This window comes from Nomascus leucogenys, chromosome 12 (genome assembly GCF_006542625.1).
Source record: "Nomascus leucogenys isolate Asia chromosome 12, Asia_NLE_v1, whole genome shotgun sequence".
Lineage (NCBI taxonomy): Eukaryota > Metazoa > Chordata > Mammalia > Primates > Hylobatidae > Nomascus > Nomascus leucogenys.
Window position 1 is genome coordinate 64,002,985 of NC_044392.1, and position 24,560 is coordinate 64,027,544.

Below are 24,560 nucleotides of genomic sequence, written 5' to 3' on the forward strand. Positions count from 1 at the left end.
CTGAAGAAAAATAGGGTACATCCCCACCCTGGACATACTGAGCCTCCACCCCCGTATTAGTCCAGGTTTATTTGGCTTATGGTTTCTGCAGGCTGTACAAACATGGCACTAGCATCTGCTTCTGGTGAGGTCTCAGGAAGCTTTTATTCATGGCGGGTAGGAAGGGGAAGCAGATGTGTCACATGGCAAGAGAGGGCAAGAGAGAGAGGAGGGAGGTGCCCAGACACATTATAACAACCAGCTCTCACATGAACTAATAGAGCAGGAACTCACTCATTACCATGGGGAGGGCACCAAGACATGCATGAGGGATATGCCCCCATAACGCGAACACCTCCCACTAGGCCCACCTCCAACACTGGGGATTGCATTTTAACATGAGATTTGGAGGGGGCAAATATTCAAACTATGTCAACCCTACACCTAACTTATGGAGGCCAAACACAGGAGAGGTCAAGAGTGTCCTCTTAGGGTAGCCCTCTATCTGACTGAGGAGGATAGTCTACTTTCAGAAGCGGGGAAACCAAGGATCCTGGGATAGCTGCAAAAGGGAGAGGTCAGAGCTCCAATCTAGCTATGCAGCCTCACATCCTTCTGGAGTGTCCCTCTCCACCAGCTACCTTCAGGTTCTCTATCAATAAAATGATGGTAATATCTACAGTGCAGGGTTATGGAAAATCTAGCAAGGAGCCCAACATATGGTGGCTCCTCAACTTACAGCTGATATGCTAAGCCGAGCATTTGCAACGTTGCTTCCATCCCTTGGACAGCCTCCTGTCCTTCACAGCTCCTCTTCCTGCCAGCAGCTTCCTGCGGGCCCATCTTCCTTCTTTACATGCTCATGAACCGAGGTGAAATAAACTCTAATAGCAACTGAATAAAAGCTCACATGCCCAGCTGTGGGAATAAGGGATGGAAGACAATGGCAGTATGAAAGTAAGAGTACCCCAAACCCAAGGGGAGCCTTGGGGAGAATGAGGTGCCACCCTCCTGAGTTTCTCGCTGGAGCTCACTTTCACAAGGCCTTGCTTTCAGTGGTTAAATAAGGGAGGCTGGGACCACATGGATAGTGAGGGTCCCGGAACTTACTCTTCAGCATAAAATCGGCCCCAATAAATGTCCCATGGGCTTCTGACGTGGTCAAGCCCCTTCCTCATCTCTATCCCTCTATCCCTAGACTCTTCCTCTATTCCTTCATCAGAAATCTCCCTTTTCTGGGACTTACAGAATTAACTATCTCAGCAAGGTGAACTTGACTCCCTGTGGGCTGTGGCCTGCCACTTTTATTGTTACATGCATGGGTAGGTGAGTGGCTATATGTGTCTCCGTGTACAATCCGGCAGTTCTATCTTCCGCCTCAGACAGATTTCTTTGCACCTCCTGCCTGTACCACTCCTACCCTGAACAACAACAATCAACAATTATATTGTACTTCCCATGTTCCAGGCACGATTCTAAGCACTTTATCTGTGTTACTTCATTTAATTTTCACAACCCTATAAAGTAGATAGTATTATTTATTGCCATTTGGGAGAGGAAGAAATCATGGCACAGAGGGATTAAGTACCTTCCACATGATCACACAGCTAATTACCAGCAGAGGCACGTTCAAACCCAGGCAGTCTCACCTCAAAGTCTGTACTTTTTACTTCTAAGGTACATAGCACCCTAAATGTAGAAAGGCTGTAACCCTCAGAGGTACAGCCCACCCCCAAAATTCTTGCCCTAGCATGGGGCAGATTGCTAAAATGGGACAGCTATAAGCAGTGAGGGTGGGAGTGACCCTTAAAGACATTCTGAGGCATATGAGGCATAGCTTCAAAGAGACAGCCTGAACAGAGCAGCCCTGGGAAGCAGCCACGCAGACACACTAGCCTGGCACGTCAGCAAAGAAGCAGCCGACTTTGAGCTGGGCTCCCTATTACCCTCACAGTCCACACAGTGACAAGCTTTGCAAATACCGGCCAGAGCCACGGGACTAAAGAGTCCTCATGTGTGCACAGCTTGGAAAGGACACACACAGAGAGAAAGAATAGTCATCCATAGGAGCACCATCTTTAAATAGAAAAGATAGCCTGAAATACACCCTGAGCTCGCGGGTGCTCACACACACAGACACACACGGCCAGGGCCAGAGGAGTGACTGAACAAATGCCTCAGCTGTGCTGGTGGCAACGGGAGGAAATCTAGTGCCCTGGCAGCTCCTGACTTTCAGTTCCTATTTAAAATGTCTGAATTGGGAGCATCGACAAGCTCCCAAATTAGCTTTTTAAATAGAAGCTGAGAGTTAAAGGAAAAGCGGCCGTGTCATGGGGGAAAAGCAAGTGAAAATCCCGGCCAGGCCAGGACCAGAGGCAGAGGGGGAAGGTGAGGACAGGCAGTGCTGGAAAGATGCAATAGATGACTGGGACTTGTGGGAGGGACAGCGTCTCCTGGGCAGTAGGACTACTACTCCAGCTGCCTGAGTCAAGGGGCCTCCTTTCTCCCCATCGCTTGCTCTCATTTTGCAGATCACCTGGTTGTAGGAAGGGCTGGTAAACAAAACCCACACTGGCCTAGACTAGAAATCCCAGTCTTTCCTATTTTCCCTAGATGGTTAAGACAGAAAGGAGAGAATAGTCTACAGCTACCACTCTTAAGCAATGAGTTACAAGCTTATGAGGAATGAGGGGGCAGGTGTCTGGACCGGTGTCTGGCCTTCAAACGGAGCTTACGAGTCTCAGGAGGCCACAACTGTCCCATTAGTTGACTTTCTGAGGAGAAATGATGTGCCCAACTGTCTCCTGAAGCCTCCAAACATTGAGGCAGACTCAACCCCTGAGCTGCCTCCAAGATGCTAAACAACAGTGAGAATGTACAGGAGTTCAAACCTGGGCAGAAATAAAATATGGGTTTCACTTTCCCGAATTGAACATGGGATGGAGGACTGAAGGAAACTGCCCCTGCCTCCTGAGTAGTGACCACCCAGGACCTGAGGCACTTTCTCCCAGGGGTCAGAGCAACTGAGGAGTGCAGTTGCCAGAAAATTAGCCCTTCCCCAGAGGGAAGGGAGGAGGGAGATGGGAGCAGCGCCAGGGCCTTCCCTGAATTCTTCCCCTGTCTGCCAGGGAGTGGCAGTGTTGTTAATCATTATTACTGTATGCAAATCCCACACAGCTCCGGGACTCCTGGCAAACGCTAATGGAGCCCACGCCCACCTCCTGAAGGGCCAATTGTGTACCTTTCAAACTGACAGACTGAAGGGGACTCCGGAAAAAGTGACAGTGAGTGAATGAGGGACTCCAAGGTGCCAGGGGCCCACAAGGGCCCAGACCACAATTACCGACTTCCACTCCTTCATCTGGAAGAGGGCTAGGGGTTCTCACAAGCCAGAAGCCCCGTTCCGGATTCAGGGAGGTCCTTTCCCGGCCCTGGGTCTACAATTGTCCTAGGGTCTAGAACACCCTCGCAGTCTAGAATACTCCAGCGGTCACAACGCACTTTGCATTTCTCTGCCTCGGGACCCACCTCTCCACACCCAGAAATGTGATGTCTCAAGCCAAACGTTCCCCGTCCCTGCTGGGGCACGGAGCTGCCTCGCTTCCGGAGCGCCAGGCCGAGATCCAGGATTCCGGGCACCTAGGCTGGAGACACCGGGAAAGCCGGAGCCGCGGGTCCGCCCAGCGGCTGGGACTGTGCCCTTTGCGCGCCGCCGCCCTGAGGGTGGGAATCTGGGCCGGACACCTGGCCCTGTGGGCACATGCTGACCTTCCCACTCCCCATCCTGGGTCGACGAGGCACGGAGCAGTGGTGACCCACCGGCTTCAGGGAGGGACTGAGGGGCTGGGCGGGCTCCAGTTGTAAGGGGACCGGCTCGGGTGAGAGTTCACGCTCCCAAGTCCAGACTCCCGGTCTGGGTAGTGGGTAGACGTGGCGGAAGAGGAGGGCGAATCTTGACCTTCCGATGGTGCCTTCGCTCTCCGAGAGGAGAGCGGCTCATACGTGGGGTTAGAGGCAGTGTGTCCCCCGGGTACCTCTTCAGCCTCTGCCCTCGGAGCTGAGAGCCGGGGACCAGCCGCAAAGCTTGCGCGGTAGGGGGCCCCACCTTGCCAGGTCGCCGGGCTTGGTCTCAAGCAGGTGCTGCTGCCCTGTGGACAGTCAGCGAGAAATAGACACACAGCTAGGTGCACACATACCCCACGCGTGCACACGCCGGCCCTCCCTGCCACCTCTCCGTGGGTCCCCAGCCACACACGCCCCCGAACTTACGCTCACGCCGTACTCCCTGCTCCTCCCCCACCCCCAAACCCAGCTCACCTTGCCACGCTCACCCCCGTGCCCACCCTCGCTGGCACACGCGCTCACACCCGCGTCGGTACACTCCGCCACCTCCAGGCACACCCTAGGATTCCTCCACTCGCCCGGGGAGACGCACTAGGCTCTGCCTCGTCTCCCCACCCCCCGCTCACGCGCGCGCCCCTCTCCACACACACAGACACACACACACACACACACGCACTCACACTCATACACACCCTCGCGCGCGGAGTCACTCCCCCTCGCACGCCCTCGCCCTGGGCACCCTCCCGCGGCGAGACTCCGGGTCCTCCTCCTCTCTCCCTCCGCTGCCTGGCGGCTCGGCGCTCTCCGGCCCGGCCTCGGGCCGCTGGGCCCGCGGGGATCGGAAGGGAGCCGAGGGCGCAGCCTTGCCGCCTCCCCCGGACTCTCCTCTCCTCCCCGCCCCGCCTGCGCCGCGCCCCCACCACCTCCCCCCTCGGGAAAGGGACCTCGGGAGAGGCAGCCCGCGGCCGGCCGGGCTCCGCTCGGCGCGGCGCCGGCAGCGGCGGGGGCAGGGAGCGAGCGAGGGAGCCCGCGAGCCCGCGAGCGGAGCGGCGAGGCGGGGAGGGGACGCGCTGCCGAGCCGGGGCTGGAGCGGCGGAGGCTGCGGCAGCGGCGGCGGCGGCAGTGGCGGCGGCAGTGGCGGCGGCAGTGGCGGCGGCAGTGGCGGCGGGGGAGGGAGGGCCCCACGGACGGACGGACGCACGAACCGACCGAGCGAGGGAGGCAGCGAGCGAGACTTCGCTGGCGAGGAGGAGCCGCGCGAGCGGCGGCTGCTGGGCGCTTCCCCGCGCTGCTGGGCGCTCGGCGCCTCCGCGGCCCCGGCTCCCGGCCGCAGCTTCCTCGCGCGCAGGGCGCCGGGCGCGGGGCCCGGGCTGGCTTCGCGGAAGGTAAGAGGGACGCGACCGAGCCTTCTGGAGCCAGAAGTGCGAGGAGTGCTGCTCCCACGCCTGTTGCTCCGGCTGCCCACGCCGCACCCTCCCACTCCCGCGCCCGGGTGGGTGGGCGCTGGGGCGCCGGAAGGATTGGGGGTGGGGCCCGTGCCGTGGGGGAGAAGGCAGCCGGCCCGGGGGCGTCGGTTCCCTCGGGCTGTGGAGCCACCTCCGGGCAGCCAGGAGCGGGGGTTCGGGGGTGGGGTGTGAACCTCTGCCCTCTTTCCATTGGCCTGTCTTCCCTCGGCGGGTGCCAGAGACAGGTGGCGAAAGCTTGCTCCGTCCCCGCTCTTGGTGAGGGGAAAAGGAGAGAAATGGCTGAAAGTGGAAACCCGGAGCGGTTTGGGGCGCTTCGCAAAGTTCTCCAGCCTGGCGAGCCGGCGGTGTGTCTACCAGAGGCTGGGGGCCAGTCCATCTGGTCCTGCCCGACGCCGCTTCCACCCCGCGAGCTCTGGGAAAGGTCTCTACGTGACGCCAAGGGCCGTCGCGGCCCCGGGGAGAGGGATCGAAAGACTCACTCTGCGAGGTGTTTACACTGGAGGTGGGGGACGGGAAGGGACTAGGCAAAGTTACCTGGACTCAACTAAATTCCTGGGCTTGCTTAGTGTTGACATTTGAATAGGATCCAAGATGTTCTGCTTTTATCCCGGGCAGCCCTGGTATGTCAGCAACAGGCTGAGGTTCCAGACCTGAAATCGCACTGCAAGAAAAAGGGTCCGTATTTCTTAAGAGAGAGCGTCTGAACTTTCTCGGGGTCCTAGGCACAATGCGATCTTTTTGTAAGACCAGGCATGCGTTGCTGTATTTTGCATGAATGTACGTGATGGTTAAATGTATGCCTTGTTTACCTTACTTCGAGGGCGCATGTATGTTTACCGTCTGTAGAAAGGGCTCCTGGGTGTCCACGAATTCAGTACAAAGCATGTGTACATTTCCCCATGTGGACCTGTTGGCACACAGGAAGGGAACTGTTGTGTTTATTTTTTCCTCGTCTCCACTTGAATGCAACAAAATGCAAGTATACAAGGGACCCCCCAGAGAAAGAGGTTAGTAGCTTGTTCCCTTTTGCTCTTGAGGAGGCTGGAGAAAAAGAGTTCAGGAAAGTGCCCTGGCTAGCCTAGGAGTGGCACTGTTGGAGAAGAGGATCTGTGTGTGTGTCCCAAGCCTGTCCCCCAAGGATCCCCAGCTTGGTTCACCTTGTCAGTTTCATGCTTTGCCTACCAAAATCCTGTGAACACAGGAGAAGCCCTCTGGGTCATGGGCACCTTCCTCTGCCCCTACACCAGCCCCATTCTGAGCTAGGGGATGTGATGTGAGATTGTGGAAAGTAAGTTTCCAGAGGCTCTCCACTGAGGTCATTGAAGGACAGACCTTGGTGACATGACTTTTTTTTGCTGCCTTATGCCTGTACTCAGCTAGGTGTCAAACCCCAGGACAAGCTGTCTGGTCACTCCACCCCCTTTTGGCCTTTTACCTCCAAAATAGAAGCTGTTTAATGAAGTAACTGACTTTTTACAGCAGGGGAAAATGTTTCCCTTTGCCAGGATTTGTCACCTTTTTCATTTCAGAGCTTACCTGTCTTGAATGTCTCTTTTCCAGCCTCCCCCCCACCCCCTATCTTTCCCACTGTCAAACTCTTCTGCCAAAAACAAAAATAGCTTCAGATTTTTCATTTGTAAGGCGTCCACGTCCTAGTAAAACCTTGGCATTTGAGGCATGTGCAGTGCCATTGGCTGGAAATGGGGCCGCACTGTTGTGCCTGTTGCAGGAATTCATACCCAGGCCAGCTCCGGAAGGTGTTGGCTCCTGTCAGGGGGCGAACGCTGCTGTATGAGCCATGGAGAAGGCCTACTTGAGTGGGTCATTCCTGCAGGGTTGTGGGGTGGGTATGGCCAGTGTGGCCTTAGGTATGGTATCTGGTGGGACACTTGTCCTCCCCTTTCACCTCCCAACCCCCACACACAGAGAAAGTAACAATGGGGTAATTGCTCCTTTTTTGGTATGTTTTACCAGGGGGACAGGGGCTGAGTCTCTGGAGACAGCCTGGTGCTTGCTTGGCCTTCTTTAGGAAGATTGCCCTGGATTCACGCATGGGGTAAACATTTGGCCTTGGGACCAGAAGCTTTTATGGTCCCCAGATAGGGAGGGGTTAATTTTTCCTTCCCCTGAGCTCTCAATTATTCATCTGAAAGCAGTTTGTAAAGCACTGGTGGTCCTTGGAGATTGGCTTAGGGTAGAGAGGAGAAGGTGATGGGACTCAGCTTGGCATGGGCAGGTACCTGGCATTAAAGCTTGGGAATCAGGGTAGAGCAGGACTAGGAGAATGAAAGGGGAAGGGCATCACCCTTTCAGGGGGCAGAACTGTGTGTCTGGCCACACAGGGTTCCACAGGGTGCCTCTGATTCAGTGATCTCTTACTTTTTGCCTCTTGAACCCCCTCAAGATTCTGCCTTTCTGAGCTTTATCCTGGGATAAAACAGGATGTTAAGGGTCAAAGGTCCAGGGCTCAGAGTCTGGGAGCTTGGTCTCCTTTACCCTCTAGGAAGGTGGCCAGGGTTCTGTGGGTGCACTAGGCCTTGGATTGCCCCTGGTTTCCAAGTGACACAGGTTGTGTGCCCTGTGCTGAGCACCAGCCTCAGCAGGAATTCCCAGAACTCCCTTTGCTACCTTGAGGCTCAGGCTAACTCCATCCTCACAGCAATAAGCCCAGATGCTCTACTTCCTTCTTTGCATGGGTGATTGTCATTAAGAGGTCTCAATGAGACCTAAGCTATTGACTTGATGTCCTGGATCCAGTGGAATCAGGGATCATTTGAGCCAAAGGGTCTTTTGTCACGTTCCTGTCCAATTCTTCTCATTTTACAGAGGAGGACTCTGAGGCCCAGAGGGTGATCATGGCTTGCTTTCACAAATTGAGGATGGGATTGAAACTGGAATTGCAAGGCCTCATGAGCCCTTGCTCATTGCTGCCTGGGGAAGACAGGGAAAGGAATCTCTGCATCTTGCTGTCTTCTGTTGGGAACATCAGTATTGGGCAGCACCTAGATCAGGAAAGCCATTTGGCAGTGAAGTGATCAATGGTCTATTTGAAAATTGTCAGCTACCATATACACAGAACTTAGCCACTTTGAAAGAGACTTCTGAGCTTCCTTCTCCTTACCTGTAACCTTTGGGCAGAAAAGGCTTTATCATAGGATTTTAGTGGGAATAAATTAAATGTTGTATGTAAAAGTGTCTCAGTGTCCAGAGCATTGTCAGTGTTCAATAAATGTTAACCAACTCTGAATTGGAATCACCTGTGAACACAGTTGAACTTGTGGGCTTGCTTCTCAAACATCCCTTGCCCCTTAGAAATAAATCCTAGCTAAGTGCATGCTGAGGAACTACTAAGTCTCCTAATCCTAAACAAAGTATAGTTAGAAGGGTAAATTTCTCCCAGAAAGAAATACAATGCAGGATGTGTTCCTGACTCTTCTATCAGTAGCATGTGGATTACCCACTGCCATGCATGAACGACCTCCATTCTTTCCTCAGTTCCTCAGTTCCAGTAATCAGGAGCTCATCAGGCCTATGCTGTTTTTCTGTTCTCTGAGCAGTGACATTTACGGGAAATGTCATTGTCATTCCTATTATCTTCTGCAGCATCTGACTCAACCTCCCTTTATTAGGGAGAGAAGGGACCTGTGACAATTTCCTTTAGCATGCGGATGGGGAAACTGAGGCAGAGATTGGCTTCTGTAGAAAACTCGACTGAGTGAGTCAGAGGCAGATACTTGAATTGGATTCTTCTGCTTCAGATCTGTCTTCAGATTTTACTCTGTTTGGAGAGAGAACGCTCACCCTTGGCAACCCCTGAAATATATTAGCAAGGCATAGAGTAAAGTTGATGGGAAAAAAAAAATGGCACATATAAAACCAGGGGTCCCAGCTCGAGCACTACTGATGCAGTGCACTGTGCTGCCTCCTAGGTTGTGATACAAAAGTGGAGGCATCTCGGCCTTTGCCCGAAAGAGCTTAGTGTGGGATAGGGAAAGTTGGAGAGTGGTCTGGCTGTACTCTTGAACTCCACATTGAGACTGCCTGGGTTTAATGGCGCTGCCTACTTATTACATACTTTAGACAATGATTACAACTCCTTATGCTTCATCTTTCTTTTGTAGGCAAAACATGGCCTACAGTGGTGTCTACCCCTCAGGGTTGTTGGTGGGATCTCTTGAGATTCTCCATGTAAGCGTGTGGTACTGTGCCTGGCACACCATCAGCCCTCAGCAGACTGCCTGAGGTGGAATCCCTATTCTGCCGCTTTGGGTTTGTCAGACTGCTACGTCTCAGTAAGCTTTAGCTTTCCTTATCTATGAAATGGGGGACACAGCAGACTCTTCTTCCTAGGGTTGCTGTGAGGGTTAAATGAGATAATCCATGGAAGACAGTTAGTGTAATGCCTTGCATAGCATAAGTGCTCAATTGTTGGTCATTATTGTTGATAAGACATATATAAAGTGTGTGTAATCCTAGCTGCAGGGTGATAGGTGCTAGGGAAGAGGGCAAACAATGAGTCAAGAGCCCAAAGGAAGAAGAGAATCTCATAGTGAGAAGAGGAGGAAGCATCGCAGAGAGGGTGATGAATAGGTAGGATTCTAATAGGAGGGGTCCAGGGGAAGGATATTATCATGAGAGGGAGAAGTGGTCCAGAGGCACACCTCCCCAGGGTCTGTCCATGAGCAGGTCTTGGTCTTATTGCTGGAGACTAGGACGGGTGCCTGGGCCATTGGGCTGGAGTATGAAGCTAGGATCTATTTGTGGGAATGGTGGAATGCCAGGCCAAGGAGTTTGGACTTTATTTTGCAGGTTGTGGGGTAAAGTACAATCAGAACCTTGCTTTAGGGAGATAACACTGAGCAGAATGGATTTCAGGGGAATAGGAGAAACCGGGTGGGGTGTGAGAGTGAGAGACAAGAAGGCCCGTGGGAAGGAGGCCAGAGGGAGTTTCGGCCTTCATGAGGGCAGTAAGAGCTATTGCCTATTATTTGGCAACTCTTTCAAGAAAAATGGTGAAGGTGACAGCCCTGCGGTTAGGGACGTCATGAAGAAAAGGCAAACAGCAGCTTTTTACAAGGAGGCAGGTTCTGTTTAAACCTGTCCACTTCAGAGGCATCTGAGCAGAAAAGTCCAGTGGCAGCTCAGGAGTTTGAGGGAGGTAGAGATCTGAAAAACCTCAAAGAGTTGCGAGTCAGGAGAAGGTGAAGCAGGTTTATAGGGAGAGATGAAGATCAACTCCCATTACAAGTCTTCATGTAACAGAAAAAAATTTCCAAGACTTACCTCTTCCTCGTTTATTTAAACATAGAATCACAGCAGCTGAATTCCAGAGGGCCCAAATAATTCTGAGTTAGGATTTGTTCTGTGTGATCAGTTTAGGATTAGTGGAGATGAGTGTGTCAACCCCAGACAATTTCCAATTTCTTTTACGTGTGTTTCCGTGTCACCACATGCCTTCCCACAGATGGTATACATTTGGGGACTGCAGAGTGATTTCACTATCATCTTTAAAAAGCCAGATTTGGGAAGGTAAATCTGCTTCCCAAAGCCAAATATAATTCTCCATGCCATTGCTCCCTCTGTCCACACAGGTAATGGGGAAGTGCTTATGCAGTGTGGTTTAGAGAGGTGAAGGGACAGGGTGGCCTGGCTGTGTAAAAATCTCTGAGGGTGGAGTGGGGACCAGGTGAGAGAGGCTGGCATGGGAAGGAGTGTTGTTATATAACCTGAGGGAGCTATGGATGGTGGGCAGATGGAGACGGGAGGAGAGGAATCTAGGGACGGCAGTGAGCGCTGATCAGCTTCCTCTGGGGAGGGAAAGAGACGATGCATGGAAGTCAGGTGAACCAAGAAGCCAAGACGCCTTTCACAGAGCAGGGAAAGAGACCCTGCCCGGCCTCACAACCTTTCCCACGTCTTTCCATCATGGCTCTGAGGGTCTGAGGGGAAAAATTTGATACTAGGTTGCTAGGGCAAGGAGTAGGGGCTGAGTGTCCCGCAGAGTAGCACTTTGCCAGGGAGAGCCTTCTCCATGGGAGTTGGGGACAGAGCCTCACCAATCCTGGTGGTCACCTGCCATCTCAGAGAATTTTCTGGACTTGGGCAGCCCCAGCCTCCTCCTCACTAGGGAGGAGTAGAAAGAATTGTTTACCTGATCTCCCTCATCTACACCCCATTCCTGATTACCCCAGTGGGTGAAAGAGTGAAATAAAAATTAGCATGTTTATCCCACTTTTAAATTCATTTAATGAGAACTCATTTACCCTCTCCCAGTTTAAATCGGTAATAACGCCATAACCTTTCAGAGCTGATTATTACCCACGTCTTGCCAGATCTTCCTGCTAAAGAGGCCTTCCCTCCAAATGCTCTTGAGCCCTCTTGGAACTTGAGGATTTGTCAGGCAGTCAGCAACATCTGGCGATCCCACCCTGCCGAGCTCCAGGAGCTAGGTGTTCTCCCAGTGTCTGGATGGCAAAGAATCAAGTCCCCTCTCTGTGGTGGGGATTTCAGTTTTATGAATCTGCCCTGGAGATTTTGGCCGTTTCACTCACCAGTGATCCTTTCCTGTGTCCCATTTCTTACCTGCCAGTCAATATGGACTCACCCCTTCTCTCTCTCCCCTCCTGTCTCCCAGGGTTTGCTGAACTAACTCCAAGCTGGTGTGCCTAGCGTCCACGCGGCTGCCGGCCCAAGAGCTGGAGTCACCATGGCGGCCGGAGTTGCGGCCTGGCTGCCTTTTGCCCGGGCTGCGGCCATCGGGTGGATGCCGGTGGCCAACTGCCCCATGCCCCTGGCCCCGGCCGACAAGAACAAGCGGCAGGATGAGCTGATCGTCCTCAACGTTAGTGGGCGGAGGTTCCAGACCTGGAGGACCACGCTGGAGCGTTACCCGGACACCCTGCTGGGCAGCACGGAGAAGGAGTTCTTCTTCAACGAGGACACCAAGGAGTACTTCTTCGACCGGGACCCCGAGGTGTTCCGCTGCGTGCTCAACTTCTACCGCACGGGGAAGCTGCACTACCCGCGCTACGAGTGCATCTCTGCCTACGACGATGAGCTGGCTTTCTACGGCATCCTCCCGGAGATCATCGGGGACTGCTGCTATGAGGAGTACAAGGACCGCAAGAGGGAGAACGCCGAGCGGCTCATGGACGACAACGACTCGGAGAACAACCAGGAGTCCATGCCGTCGCTCAGCTTCCGCCAGACCATGTGGCGGGCCTTCGAGAACCCCCACACCAGCACGCTGGCCCTGGTCTTCTACTACGTGACTGGCTTCTTCATCGCCGTCTCGGTCATCACCAACGTGGTGGAGACGGTGCCATGCGGCACGGTCCCGGGCAGCAAGGAGCTGCCGTGCGGGGAGCGCTACTCGGTGGCCTTCTTCTGCCTGGACACGGCGTGCGTCATGATCTTCACCGTGGAGTACCTCCTGCGGCTCTTCGCGGCGCCCAGCCGCTACCGCTTCATCCGCAGCGTCATGAGCATCATCGATGTGGTGGCCATCATGCCCTACTACATCGGCCTGGTCATGACCAACAACGAGGACGTGTCCGGCGCCTTCGTCACGCTCCGGGTCTTCCGCGTCTTCAGGATCTTCAAGTTTTCCCGCCACTCCCAGGGCCTGCGGATCCTGGGCTACACACTGAAGAGCTGTGCCTCCGAACTGGGCTTTCTCCTCTTCTCCCTCACCATGGCCATCATCATCTTTGCCACTGTGATGTTTTATGCCGAGAAGGGCTCCTCAGCCAGCAAGTTCACAAGCATCCCTGCCTCGTTTTGGTACACCATTGTCACCATGACCACACTGGGGTAAGTCAGCGCTGGTGGATGAAACCAGGACGGAGGTTGGAGGGCAGCTGGATGGCCTCTGAAACCTTGGATGGTGTCACCATGGGGAGAGGAGGAGGGAGTCCCTTACCCAAGTGTTGGGGGCAGGGGAAGTTGCTGTATCCCAAGGGGAAAGGCCATGAGTGATCTGTTTGGGGGTGGTAGCTTGCTGGGAATTGAGTTTTCTTTTTGAGGTGGGGGCATGTGTTTTATAAAGCTAAGAAAATTAAGTCACCAGTTCTTTTTTCAGCCATGCCTTGTGTGCGTGTGAAGTCTCGGGATGAGGTGATGTCTGCATTCATATATGCACCTGCCCATATAGGGGCTGCATGGGGAGAAGGTCAGGGCAGTGGTTGGGAAGGGAGGGGACCGTTGAGAAGTTCAGAGGGTTCAGATGTCCATTACCAGAAGACACCAAGAGCACTCTTTTTTGGATCCTTTCTGCGTTTTTTCTTTGTAATATATTTTGCAGGCCATTTTCCCATCTGTTATGCTTTTCTCCTGTGCTGCCACAGACACTCAAGGGTTCAGTAGCTCTGAGCAGACTTTCTCTAAGTGACTCTGAAGCTGGATTTTCCGCAAAGTGAGGCACCTGGTTTATTCTTTCTTTCTAAAGCAGTATCAGTCTTCCTTTCTTAGTCTGAGTCAGTGATTAAATGACCTGGGTGACTGTGAGATGGTCTGAATGGATCATGTGGTCAGACACAGAAGCAGCAATATCATCAGAAGGAGGGACAGGTGCTCGGTGAGGTCATGGTAATTCCGTCTCTCCGAGGTCCCCTCTCCAGCTGAGGTCACAGAAATGTATTCATGATGCTGGGATGTGAAGCTTTCCATCAGAGGAAGGGGGCTCAGGAAGGAGATTACAATCTTCACCCTAATAGGATTAGAGCCAATAAAGGTGGCTTTATGGAAACATAGATTTCTTAGGAGTTTCTGCCTCAGCTATTAGAAACCATGGAGCCTAATGCAAAATCTCTCCACAATTCGTATACTGGGTCATATTTGCTTAGGCTAGGAAGCATTATATTGCTGATGGAGAATTCATGAAGCTTTTTATTTTGCCTTTGACGATTTGGTTGGTGGTGTCCTGGTGATTTGATTTTTTTTTTTCCTGGCCGAAACCCGGAGGCGGTAGTGTCGGTTTTTCCATAGTGCTGCGTATGCTTATTGGGAATGACTGAGCAGGTGACGAGACCTTTTAAAATGATTACATTTGTCATTCTGCCACACACGAGAGGGAGGGAGTAGCAAGGGGAAGAGCAAGGGTGTCACCATCCATTTGCGAAGGCCACATTTGATTGGGGCATTCCCTTTACTTCTCATCTGTCTGACAGAACCACCCTGCCCCTTCCTCCCACTCCAACCCCTGCCCCACCCCCACACACGCACATACACACACTCTTCAAATGGCTGCTCACCCAGAGTGGGTAAGAATGTTTGGTCATTTGACCTTGTTTCTCTTGTCTCAGGTGGCAGATGTGGGCTTTTTGGCACAGTGGGGTATTTTGGGGATAAAATGGGCTGGAGAGCTTATGCTGTCAAGAGGTCGTCTTTATCCCTTTTAGGCTGACCCTAGCCATCCCTTTACCTTCCTGAAGGGGACCTCACCCATGGCCGGACATCTCACCTCCACTTCTAGTCAAGCTCCTGATGTGGCTCTGACTGCCCAGTGCCCTCAGATGCCCCTTGATGGGACTCATGACACCAGAGAGATCCTTCAGGATAGCCATGTGGAGGAAAACAGGCATGCTGATAGCCACCTGCTCATTACTTTTTATTAGTAGTATAACAGCATATGATTGTCTACTATATGTCGGCAGTGTACTAAGAACTTTGCATATATTATCTATTTAAGTTTTTACAACAGCGCTGCAAGGCTGGAAAAAATTCTATACCCTATAAAGATGCAGGAGCTGAGGCTCAGAGAGATTGTATAAACTTCCATAGTCATGTAGCTGATAAGGAGCAGAACTAATTTTCAAATACCAATCTGGCTGCTCCAATGCCCTCTCTCCTTTCACCCTACTACTCATTCCCATGCCATCAGGGCCCTTAGGTAGAAATCAGACCTTCACAGTTATTACTTTTTTGTTATGGCCTCAGGGTGTGATATTCTATTCTAGTCATATTGCCAGTCAAGAAAGCATCGGCCCAATGAGTACTATATGCCAGGCACTGTACCAGACACACAGAGATTTTAAAAATAAAACATTTCCTTCTGAGCAGTTTAGATACTGCCTTAGAAATTAATGGTGATTAATCCATGTTTTAATATTCTAGGGAAACTGCTGACTTCTTTTGTCATTCACCCTGTAGATTAAGGGGCAAGTCCAGCATCAAGGTGGACTATCTTGGTCTCATTTTTACTTTCTTGGGAGGGAACTGATAGATTCTGCTGGAGGGTGAAAGGAAAGGTGCCTGCATTAGGGAGAAGCATGCTTTTCCTGAATGTGGACCTGGTGAGCTCCCTCACCCCACATCTGACAATGAACAAGTTTGTTTTACCTTCCCCATGCATTTAAATGTCTAGCTTCTGGGAGGAGAACCAAATGGGCAAGAAAGAAAACCTTTAGTAGTGTCTTCCTTAAACTCAGATAAGTAATGAGAAAGCAACCCTTTTCTTTCCCTCTATCCTGGCTAGTGTAGGTCATTGCTGGGTCAGGCTACTTTGACTTTGACCTGAGTTGGCAGTTGACACCATTACCAAGCTCGTTGCTTGATTATACGTAGCAAGCACTTGGCAAGATGCTTTTTAGTGGATGAGCCAGTGTGAATGGAGTGTCTCTTCCATTTGCTTGACCTGATACTATTCTCAGTCCCTTCTAGACCTACTTGTCCTCTCTAGAAGGTAGATCTAAGATTTCAGCCTGTACAGCCTGCAGCCCCCTCAGATATGTGTATTCTGCCCCAGCCCTGGACCCCCAGGAGGGAGGAGAGCAGCCTTTACTTGGTGTCTGATCTATTCCCTGGGCTGCCCTGCAGTACTGTGGAGATCTTCTTGTCTTTACTGGAGGTTTCACTGACTTGACCCTGGAAACTTTTCCCTCTTCCATGGCTAGTTTCTGTCCTGACCACATTCATGGTCAGTTGTAACCTTGTTCAACCATTCCAGAAAGCCCATCTTTTTCTTTACACTGGCATTTGAGTCCCAAGTGGCCATGGAATACCAAGGACCAATATCTTGCCATCATTCAGTTGCTTCCAACAGCTCCCAGCAGACATCTACCTCTTCCTTTCTCCAGACACTCCCTTCCCTGGTCCTTCTCTGAGTTCCTATTTCCAGTCTGGAGAGGGAATGTCTCCAGCTCTTCTGCAGAGCAGGGCCGACTGATGCACGGAGAGCTCATATGCAGAGTAAAGGCATTCACTCTTCCTGCTCTGGTTGCCCTCTCTGCCTGCTTTCCCAGCACCTCGTTGATGAGTTACTCAGGTGTCCTCCAGGGAGGGATCTCCTGGAACCAATTATTACCATTTAGTTAATATCTCAGAATACCTTAAGCACACAAGAACAATAACAGCCCAGCTGCTGTCAGGGCTTGAGGATGGCTTTTCTATGCAGCCTCCTGCACTACTGGGGAAGACCCTTTACGCTCTGCCCACGTTTCCCTTGAGCCCCCTGACAGCTGAGTTCCCAAATGCTCCATTTGAGGTTTAATTTCCATCCTCATAATTGATGCTATAAATAAAGTAAATCCTCAATTATCTCAGTTAACAGAGGGAAGGGATAACAGAACTCCCAATATTAAATAAGACCAACCTAACTACTTTGAGAATGTATTATGTGATGTAAACTCTCTCAAAGCAGATTTCCCTTCTTAACTTCATTTGACTTTGTTTGGCATCATGATTGTCCCAGACAGTCCATGGGGGAAGCTCAATAGGGTCTGGGAAGGAGGAGAGCATGTGGGAGGAAAGCCTTGCAAGCGAGCATCCGCAAGGACCATGGGAGGCCAGCTCCCGGCCTGGTTTTGATGAGGCTGCTCTTGGGTATCCTAGGGAAGGGTCCAGAGCAGTGTCCGATCCTGACGAGATGGCTCACTGCTACTGGTTATCTCAGTTATGTAATTGAGACCAGCAGCCTCTCTGTCACCCGATGCTCTGAGATGAGAGAGCGTTTGACAGTGTCCAAAAATCACTTTAATGAAAACAGAATTGATTTTTACTTCTTCCAAGCAGGAAGCCACCTCCAGGTGATTTGCATTTCACTTTAAAACATAATCCTGGAAGGGGCCTGCCTGAGGTTCCAAGAGGCAAGAAGACTAAGCCTGGGAGATCAATACAGGCACACCACAGAATGGGGTACGTGATAAGCCTCCCCACAGTGCCAGAAGTGGAGCTAGTCTGAGATCTGCTTTTGTTAACCCTTAAATACCTGAAATTTTATCTGCACCTTTATCTACTGCCTCCGGAGCCCATCAATGCTCCTCTCAATGCCCAAGCACCTTGGCCCCAGGACACTGGCTAATAGTGTCCACCTACTTGGGGGTGGGCCTCTGCCTAGGGGACTTGGATCTTAGGACACCTATTGGGAACAAACGACCTCAAAGCCTTTTCTTTGTTGACATTTCTCTGTTGACATTTCTTTGTTGACAGTTCTCTGGTGCTGAAATTCTTAAGAGAGGGTGCAGAACTGCATCTCAACAAGGAATCTTTCATTCGTTCAACGTTTATTGAGTGCTTCCTACATTCCAGGCAGCATGGCAGGCTCTGAGAATACACAGGCACTATGATTGCACATCAGCCAATGTAAGGCTCAGGCAACATGAATTGCATGAGACCCCGTTCTCTTCCTTTGAACTTGAGCACTCTTTCTGGTGCTCCAGAGACTACCCTTCACTCTGCTTCTGTGTCTGGCTGATACACATCATCCTCCAAACTCAGCCCATGTCACCTCCAGGAGCTGGGTACACTTCTCTTGCCTCCTCTTGTAGCCCTTTCATTACTCTGTTTTGTCATTGCCACATTTTGTTAACTTCAGCTGTTTATGTGTCTTTCTGCCAGGATGTGAGCTCTCTGTTCCAGAGATCATGCATGATTCATGCCTTACACAGAGCTTGATATATAGTGTGTCTCAATAAGTATTTGTTCACTTAAACAGGTTCATTTGTTTACACAGCTTTAGTTTTCTCATTTGATAACCATCTTCTGGCGATATGAGAACCGATGAACGTGCTATCCAAATGTTAGCTATATAGTCATGTCAGACATGATATTTGTGGACAGAAAGGAGATAGGGAGGCCAGGCAGGGCATTCTGTGGTTCTGATTTTAGGCTTAGCAGGGTTGGGGCTTTCTTGCAAGGTAAGTTGGCATCAAACTCTTGGCTACTTGGCTACGCTTCTTCCTGCAGACTCTGGAGCCAGGGATGAGGAGAAGGGGAGCCATAGTTAAGCCCCTCTACCCATGATGTTTTTCTCCATTCAGTTATTTACTCAACAAATGTTTATTGAGCACCTACTAGACACTGGGAATACAGCAGAGAAGAAAATAGTCTCTGATCTTGTGGAGCTTACTTTCTAGTGGACAGCACCCAACAGCAAATAAATAAATACATTGTATCAGGTTGCAGAGGAAATTAAAGCCTGATATGACAAATATGGAGTGCTGAGTGTGGGGGGCTGGGCAGAGCAAGGGATAGTTGCTATTTCATGTTAGGAGGTCAAGAAGGGCCTCTCAGATATTTGAGCAGAGACATGAAGGAATGAGGATAGCTTGGGGAACAGCATTCCAGGCAGAGGGAATAGCAAATGCAAAGTCCAACAGGCAAAGTCCAATAGGCAGGAGGGGCCTTGGTGTGCTGTTCTTGAAAAAGTAAGAAGGTCCAAATGGTCAAGCTGCAAGAGCAGGAGACAGGAGAGTACCAGGAGATGAGGCCAGAGAGGTAACAGGGGAAGCAGCTCATGTAGGGTCCTCATGACCATCACAAGGACTTTGTCTTTGCTCTGTTTGGCATGTGAAGTCACTGGAGGGTTTTGAGCCACTGATACGTTTTTAAAGGATTTCTCTGGCTGCCCGATAGTAAATACCTTGTAAGAGAGAAGCTAACACAATAATCCAGGCAAGAAATCAAGGTGGCTGGGACTGAGGGTGGTGGCAGTGGAAATGGGAGAAGTGAGCAACTCTGCGTATATTTGAATGTAGAGGCACCAGGAAGCTTTCTCAGGAAGTGCTTGTTGGTCCTGCTCCCACCAAGCTTCACCAGCTCTCACAACAGGGGACTGGCTCAGAAGACACAGTCCTAAAGATCTTCTCTACCCCTGGGAGAAGGATTTCACAAGAAGAAACCTCAAGGCCTCGCAGGATGGCTCCAAGGCCAGGGGCAGCCGAGACCTCAGAATGTAGCAAACCAGCCAGAGCACCTGAGTTGCAGCATCAGCATCTCAGAGTAGGCCTGATGCTGACAGTAAGCAGGCAGCGTCTGTATCTGGGTGGAACTTTCCTTTCAACCTGGGCAACATTTACTGAGCACCTGGCAAGTGGCTGGGCACAGTGCTCCCTGCCATGAGGAAGACAGTGTTGACACAGACATGAAAACAGAGAGGCCACTCTAAAACTCAGCAGCTATGATAGCTGCAGCAGAGGAAGCCAGAGGGCTTCAGGCTGCAGAGAAGGGAAAGATTAATTCACACCGGTAGGATTTGAGCCTTTTGGGTGCTTCACACCGGGAGCATCACATTGAATTTGTCTTCTGATTCAGCAATTCAAATTGCTGCAATTTTTGGAAAGGGATTTCTAGGCTGGTGCCCATTTCACAGATCTTTTCTGGAATCCCTCAAAATCAATCCCAATCTCTCTCTGTATCTCTCTGTTTGGTTTTGTTTGGGTTTCCCTCTTTAAACACACCCATTAAACACAACTGGGATTCCTCCTGAGGAGCAGCAATTATTCTGCCTCAAGATAGTATAAATAAAAGGCAGCATTTCCATCTTCGGGAGGAGGGAAATGCCCCTCAGTAATTGCTTGAGTATTTTTGTTTCCCCCACCCAGGAGGGAGCTCCTGTCCCAGGCCATTGCAGGGCTTTTGTCCATGCTCCATTGTAGCTGGGAGCTCTTTCCCATCAGGGAGAGGAGCAGAGACTTTTAGCTCTGAGTCTCCTCACCTCCCACGCGCTGTCCTCAGGCAGGTGGCTCTGCACACAACCAACCACTTCCAGGAAGCTGATACTCTACCAAATACTCATACCTTAAGTGTTCATCCTCTAGTGATGTCCAAGTTTTTTTTTTTTTTTAATCTGGGAAACAGGGACCAGGCCCCCAGAAATTTCTTTGGAAGAAGTGCACAGTATTGACCTCAAACCAACTTCTAGTGACAAGCAGGAAGGAGTTCCCACAATGCTTTTGGGTATCCAAAGTTTTCTGCCAGAAGTCTCAGCTGCCACAGCCTCCAGAACAAGTTCAGACTCCAGCCTCTGTCCAGCCTGCTTTTCTCCGGCCCAAACACAGGCATCTTCTCCCCACTCCTACCTCCCTCCAACTAGCTCAATGCAAATGATGGGTGTATGGGAAGATGGGGACTGGAGAGAGAAGATAGCTGAGCCTTTGCTGACCATGACTGGATGGAGGAAGATTGCATTTAGCTCATGTAATCTTATTCTGGGTGTCAGGACTCGAATGAGTGTCATTAAACTGAATCAGAAAAATCGTTTTAATATAAGTGCCACCTCATACACAAGCTAGTTGATGGAGAGATGGATGAGGCTGGGGACGCCTCCTTTGTAATGTGATGCTGTAAAATCCCATCACCCTCATTATTTCCCACTGAGCCGATGCATCATAATACCCATGAGTGGCAGAACAGCTTGAATTTAATATACAGAAAGTCCAATCAAACAATAAATGGATGGAACTATATAAAGAAACCATTTTCTGGGAGGCTGGCTCCATTCTCTGGGATTCAGCTCCCTGACACATGAAATGTGCATCAATTTTCCCCAACTAATGCAGCTGCCGAATCTACCACATGTGATATTTGTTTGCTTCAGAAGTGGAAAAGGGGAACTTCCTCCCTACATTATCTAGCTATCATTGCAAAATTGCAAATCACATTTTCTTTGATTTGCACCCAGTGGTTTCCAGTGGCACAGCCAGCAACTTCCAATCCCAACAGTACTGGAAACATAGCCCTCCCTCCATCCCAGAACCTTATAAGTCCCAGTAGAACTTTGTTATCTTATTTATATGAAAACAAATTCTGGACACCAGAGTGGGCTGTTTAGGAGACTGGGAAATCTCTACCCTTTGCAGTCATCCAAAAGAAATGGCCAAACCATGGGGCCCTGCTGACACACTCCAAGTGCCTATGATGTTCTAACTGTCCAGAGCCTTGCCTTCGAGGTTGTACAAAGTAAATGTTTCGCTCTGAACTGGATTTCTCCCAGTGGCATAGTCCTCCATCTTTCCTTCCATCCCTATTTCCCACCAGTTATTGAAAGACTGTAAATGCAAATATCAACTGATCAGCCAAACAATTAAAACGGCAAATCAGCGCTTAAAAACTAAACAATGCATGTCAAAGACTGATGGAAATAATGTTTTTATGATTCTGATGTGGGAGTTTTTCCAGTGCTATTTTTCCAGTGGCGTGGATAACCGACAGTTAACCATAATTACAGGCTTATGGCTGCTGAGGAGTATCATTAGTTTATTTTTACTTCTTTCTGGACACGCATACTTAAGCAGAAAAGAAAACTAAGAGAATTAAACTAAACGATATCAAAACCATGGACGGCACAAATCTTGATTCAATTCAACAAACATTATTCAACATCCAGTTGAATTTGCAAGGCATATTAGTAGGCATTTTGGGGGATATAGAAATAAAGAAAACATGAGGCTTGTCCCTAAGAAGTTGTCAATATAGTAGGGAATTGGAGTATGTCTATGAGAGTGTACAAGAGAGAATGGGGCATGTGCTGAAAAGATCAGGAGTACAGAATAAATGCCTAATAAGCATTTGTTGATGAATGAACAATTGGCTTCATGGTAAAGAGATTTTAGCTAGACCAACAATGGTGAATAGGATTTTGATATGTGGAAATGGGAAATACTAATAAATTGCAAAAGGGCTTGATGTTTGGGAAGCTTAACTAATATGCTGGTCTGCTAGTGTTTAAGATATACAAATAGGAAAATAGCTAGAGATAAGCAGTAACAAAAGATTTGATAGAGATGCAGAGAGCCTAAAATATTAGGCTAAAGAATTCATTTGATAGGCATTAGGGAACCACTAAAGGTAGTCCAGTGTGTATTGATTAGGAAGATTTATTTGGCAGCTGTCTTCTGGATGAATGTGGAAGGGAGCCCTTGGACACAGGAAAGTCAGCCAGAAGATTAAGCCAGGTAAGAGGTAAAGAAGGCTTGACTAAGACAGTTGCAATGAAACAGAAGAGAAAGGACTGGAATGAAACGACACCCAGGAAGATAAGTCAAAAGAACTCTGGAATTATAAGACTGGATGAGTAGAGGTATGGAGTTGGCATGAGTAGAGGTATGGAGGTTTGAGTTCCTTAGAGAAGGAACAGGTTGTCAGGAGGTCAAGAGGGAAGACAGAGCCAGTGAGCTTGGCTTTGGACCTGTAGTGTTTGCAGTTAACCCTGTATGTCCTTGAGGTGGTTGGCAGACAGGTGGAAAGATGGGTCTGGAGCTTAGCAGGGAGAGAAACGATAAACAGGCCATTTCCAAAATCATCTGCTGAAGCAGAAAAAATAGATGAGATTGGCCAGGGAAAGATGAAGGGAGGGAAGAGAAGAGGGCATGGGGAGCATTTCCTGCCTCGTGCCCTACTTCTCTGGCTCCTGCCCCCAGTAGGAATTTTGGTGCCGTCTGTGAACAGCTTTGCTGAAGCTTGGATTCAGTCTCTCATCTTCACCTGTGGAAATTCCCTTTTATACTGTGTTTCTGCTGAAGCCAAAAGGTCACATTGGGTTTCTGAGTAAAACAAGGGTTTTCATTTGTTTGTTTTATGCTTTTTTTTTTTTGCCTCTGCAATGATTATTAAACAAACAGTACCCACCCAAGAAAGCAGAATTTATGCGCTTTGCTAAAATAATAATAATAATAAAGGGACCTTTACATTGGCATGTAGATAGCACATGATGTCTAAATGGCCACAGACCAAGGACCATTTCTCCTTGTCCAAGGGTGATGCTGCTTCAGAATGGTACTGCCTTCGTGGGTGACACTGTCCTGGTTCTTGCAGTGCCAAGCTCTTGGCAGAACTTCCAGACACTTAAGACACCACTTCTCTCATTTACTCCTTCCTTTCCCTTGGAGAAAAATTCAGATGCACCCGCTGGTATCACTGGGAGCATTCTGTGACCTGCCCCCTCTAGGAGACATCTGTCTTGGGCCCTTGGTAAGAAACTAGGGGAAGTGATGGTTCACTAATTCAGCAAACATGCATGGAGCTGACACTATGAAGATGACTCAGTCCTAGTTGATATGAGGGGCTGCAAAGAGAGAAAGGGGTGGGGACTAAATCCCTTGAGGTGGATGTTGGGTTCCCATTCTACATATGAGAAGATTATGAGAGATTAAAACATTGTGCCCAAGCTCCCACATGGTAGTAGCATTACTGGGTTCAGACTGAGGTCCTTTGACTTCATTAGAGTCCACTGGCTTCATTAGGAGCTTTAGTCCAGTAAGAGAAATGCCTGTGTTCACAGAGCTATACATTTCTGGGCTCAACAATGTCAGAGGCATGAGTCAAGGACAGGAATGTGTGAGAAGATGGAGGAGGCAAGGATCAGGGAAGGCTTCTTGGAGGAGGTGGCATTTCAGCTGGCCCTTAAAAGATCATTTTGGTGGAAAAATTAAATACATTAATTTATTTGATTGTTTATTCAACAAATGTTGTGGGTCTACCATGCAACAGGCATCATGCTGGAGGCCAAAGACGTATCTGTGAACAGAACAGGCAAATTATCTGAAGCAGACCTTTTAGTAAGAGCAGCACATGATCAACAAATGAATGTTTAAAATGAGAAGGATTGGAAGGCTGAGGTGAGTGATCACCTGAGGTCAGAAATTCGAGACCATCCTGGCTGACACGATAAAACCCTGTCTCTACTAAAAATACAAAAATTAGCTTGGAGTGGTGACGGGTGCCTGTAATCCCAGCTACTCGGCAGGCTGAGGCAGGAGAATCTCTTGAACCCAGGAGGTGGAAGTTGTAGCGAGCCGAGATCACGCCATTGCACTCCAGCCTGGGCGACAAGAGTGAAACTCCATCTCCAAAAAAAAAAAAAAGAGAGACAGAGAAGGAAAGATTGGAATAAAAGCTATGAAAAAAAAGAGAGAAAGCTGGTAAGAGGAGAGACAGCGAAGGCCATTAGCTTGCATGTGGAGTGAGCCGAGGGGTCACAGCAGGAGAGTGCACAGGGGCAGCCATCCAGCATCCCCCCAGGAAAGTGTCATCCACAGTTGGTTTCGAGATGGAGAG

At 50.0% G+C, this 24,560-nt stretch overlaps 2 protein-coding genes across 6 annotated transcripts in view; one reads left to right on the top strand and one right to left on the bottom strand.

The window, feature by feature from the left end:
* Window positions 1–796: 796 nt before the first annotated feature.
* Window positions 797–6,508, bottom strand: LOC115837576 (nascent polypeptide-associated complex subunit alpha, muscle-specific form-like). Its single transcript, XM_030823650.1, has 4 exons — window positions 6,471–6,508; window positions 4,515–5,784; window positions 4,014–4,127; window positions 797–897 (listed from the first exon to the last, which is right to left on the bottom strand). Exons 1-4 carry the CDS (start codon window positions 6,506–6,508, stop codon window positions 886–888), a joined length of 1,434 nt encoding a protein of 477 aa, XP_030679510.1. The 3' UTR covers window positions 797–885.
* The window catches only part of KCND3 (potassium voltage-gated channel subfamily D member 3), a 216,271-nt gene continuing 196,827 nt past the window's right edge, over window positions 5,117–24,560 (top strand). For 2 of the 5 annotated variants that reach the window (XM_030824837.1, XM_030824839.1), the window contains exons 1-2: window positions 5,117–5,207; window positions 11,923–13,100. In XM_030824837.1, the coding sequence (XP_030680697.1) occupies window positions 11,995–13,100 (1,106 nt within the window). In that variant the 5' untranslated portion in view covers window positions 5,117–5,207; window positions 11,923–11,994. Of the gene's footprint in view, window positions 5,208–5,555; window positions 5,964–11,065; window positions 11,130–11,922; window positions 13,101–24,560 lie in introns of those variants that run through there. The other 3 variants (XM_003267979.3, XM_003267980.4, XM_030824838.1) reach the window with 2 other exon arrangements.

Coding starts and splice junctions, on each gene's coding strand:
- LOC115837576 (XM_030823650.1), bottom strand. CDS start 6,508: ATGACCCAGAGGGCTTCTCCTGTGTTCACAGGATTTTG. Junction 5,785..6,470: donor CCTGTGTTCACAGGATTTTG/GTAGGCAAAGCA, acceptor CCCCACCTCCAG/TGTAAACACCTCGCAGAGTG. Junction 4,128..4,514: donor GAGTGACTCCGCGCGCGAGG/GTGTGTATGAGT, acceptor GACTGTCCACAG/GGCAGCAGCACCTGCTTGAG.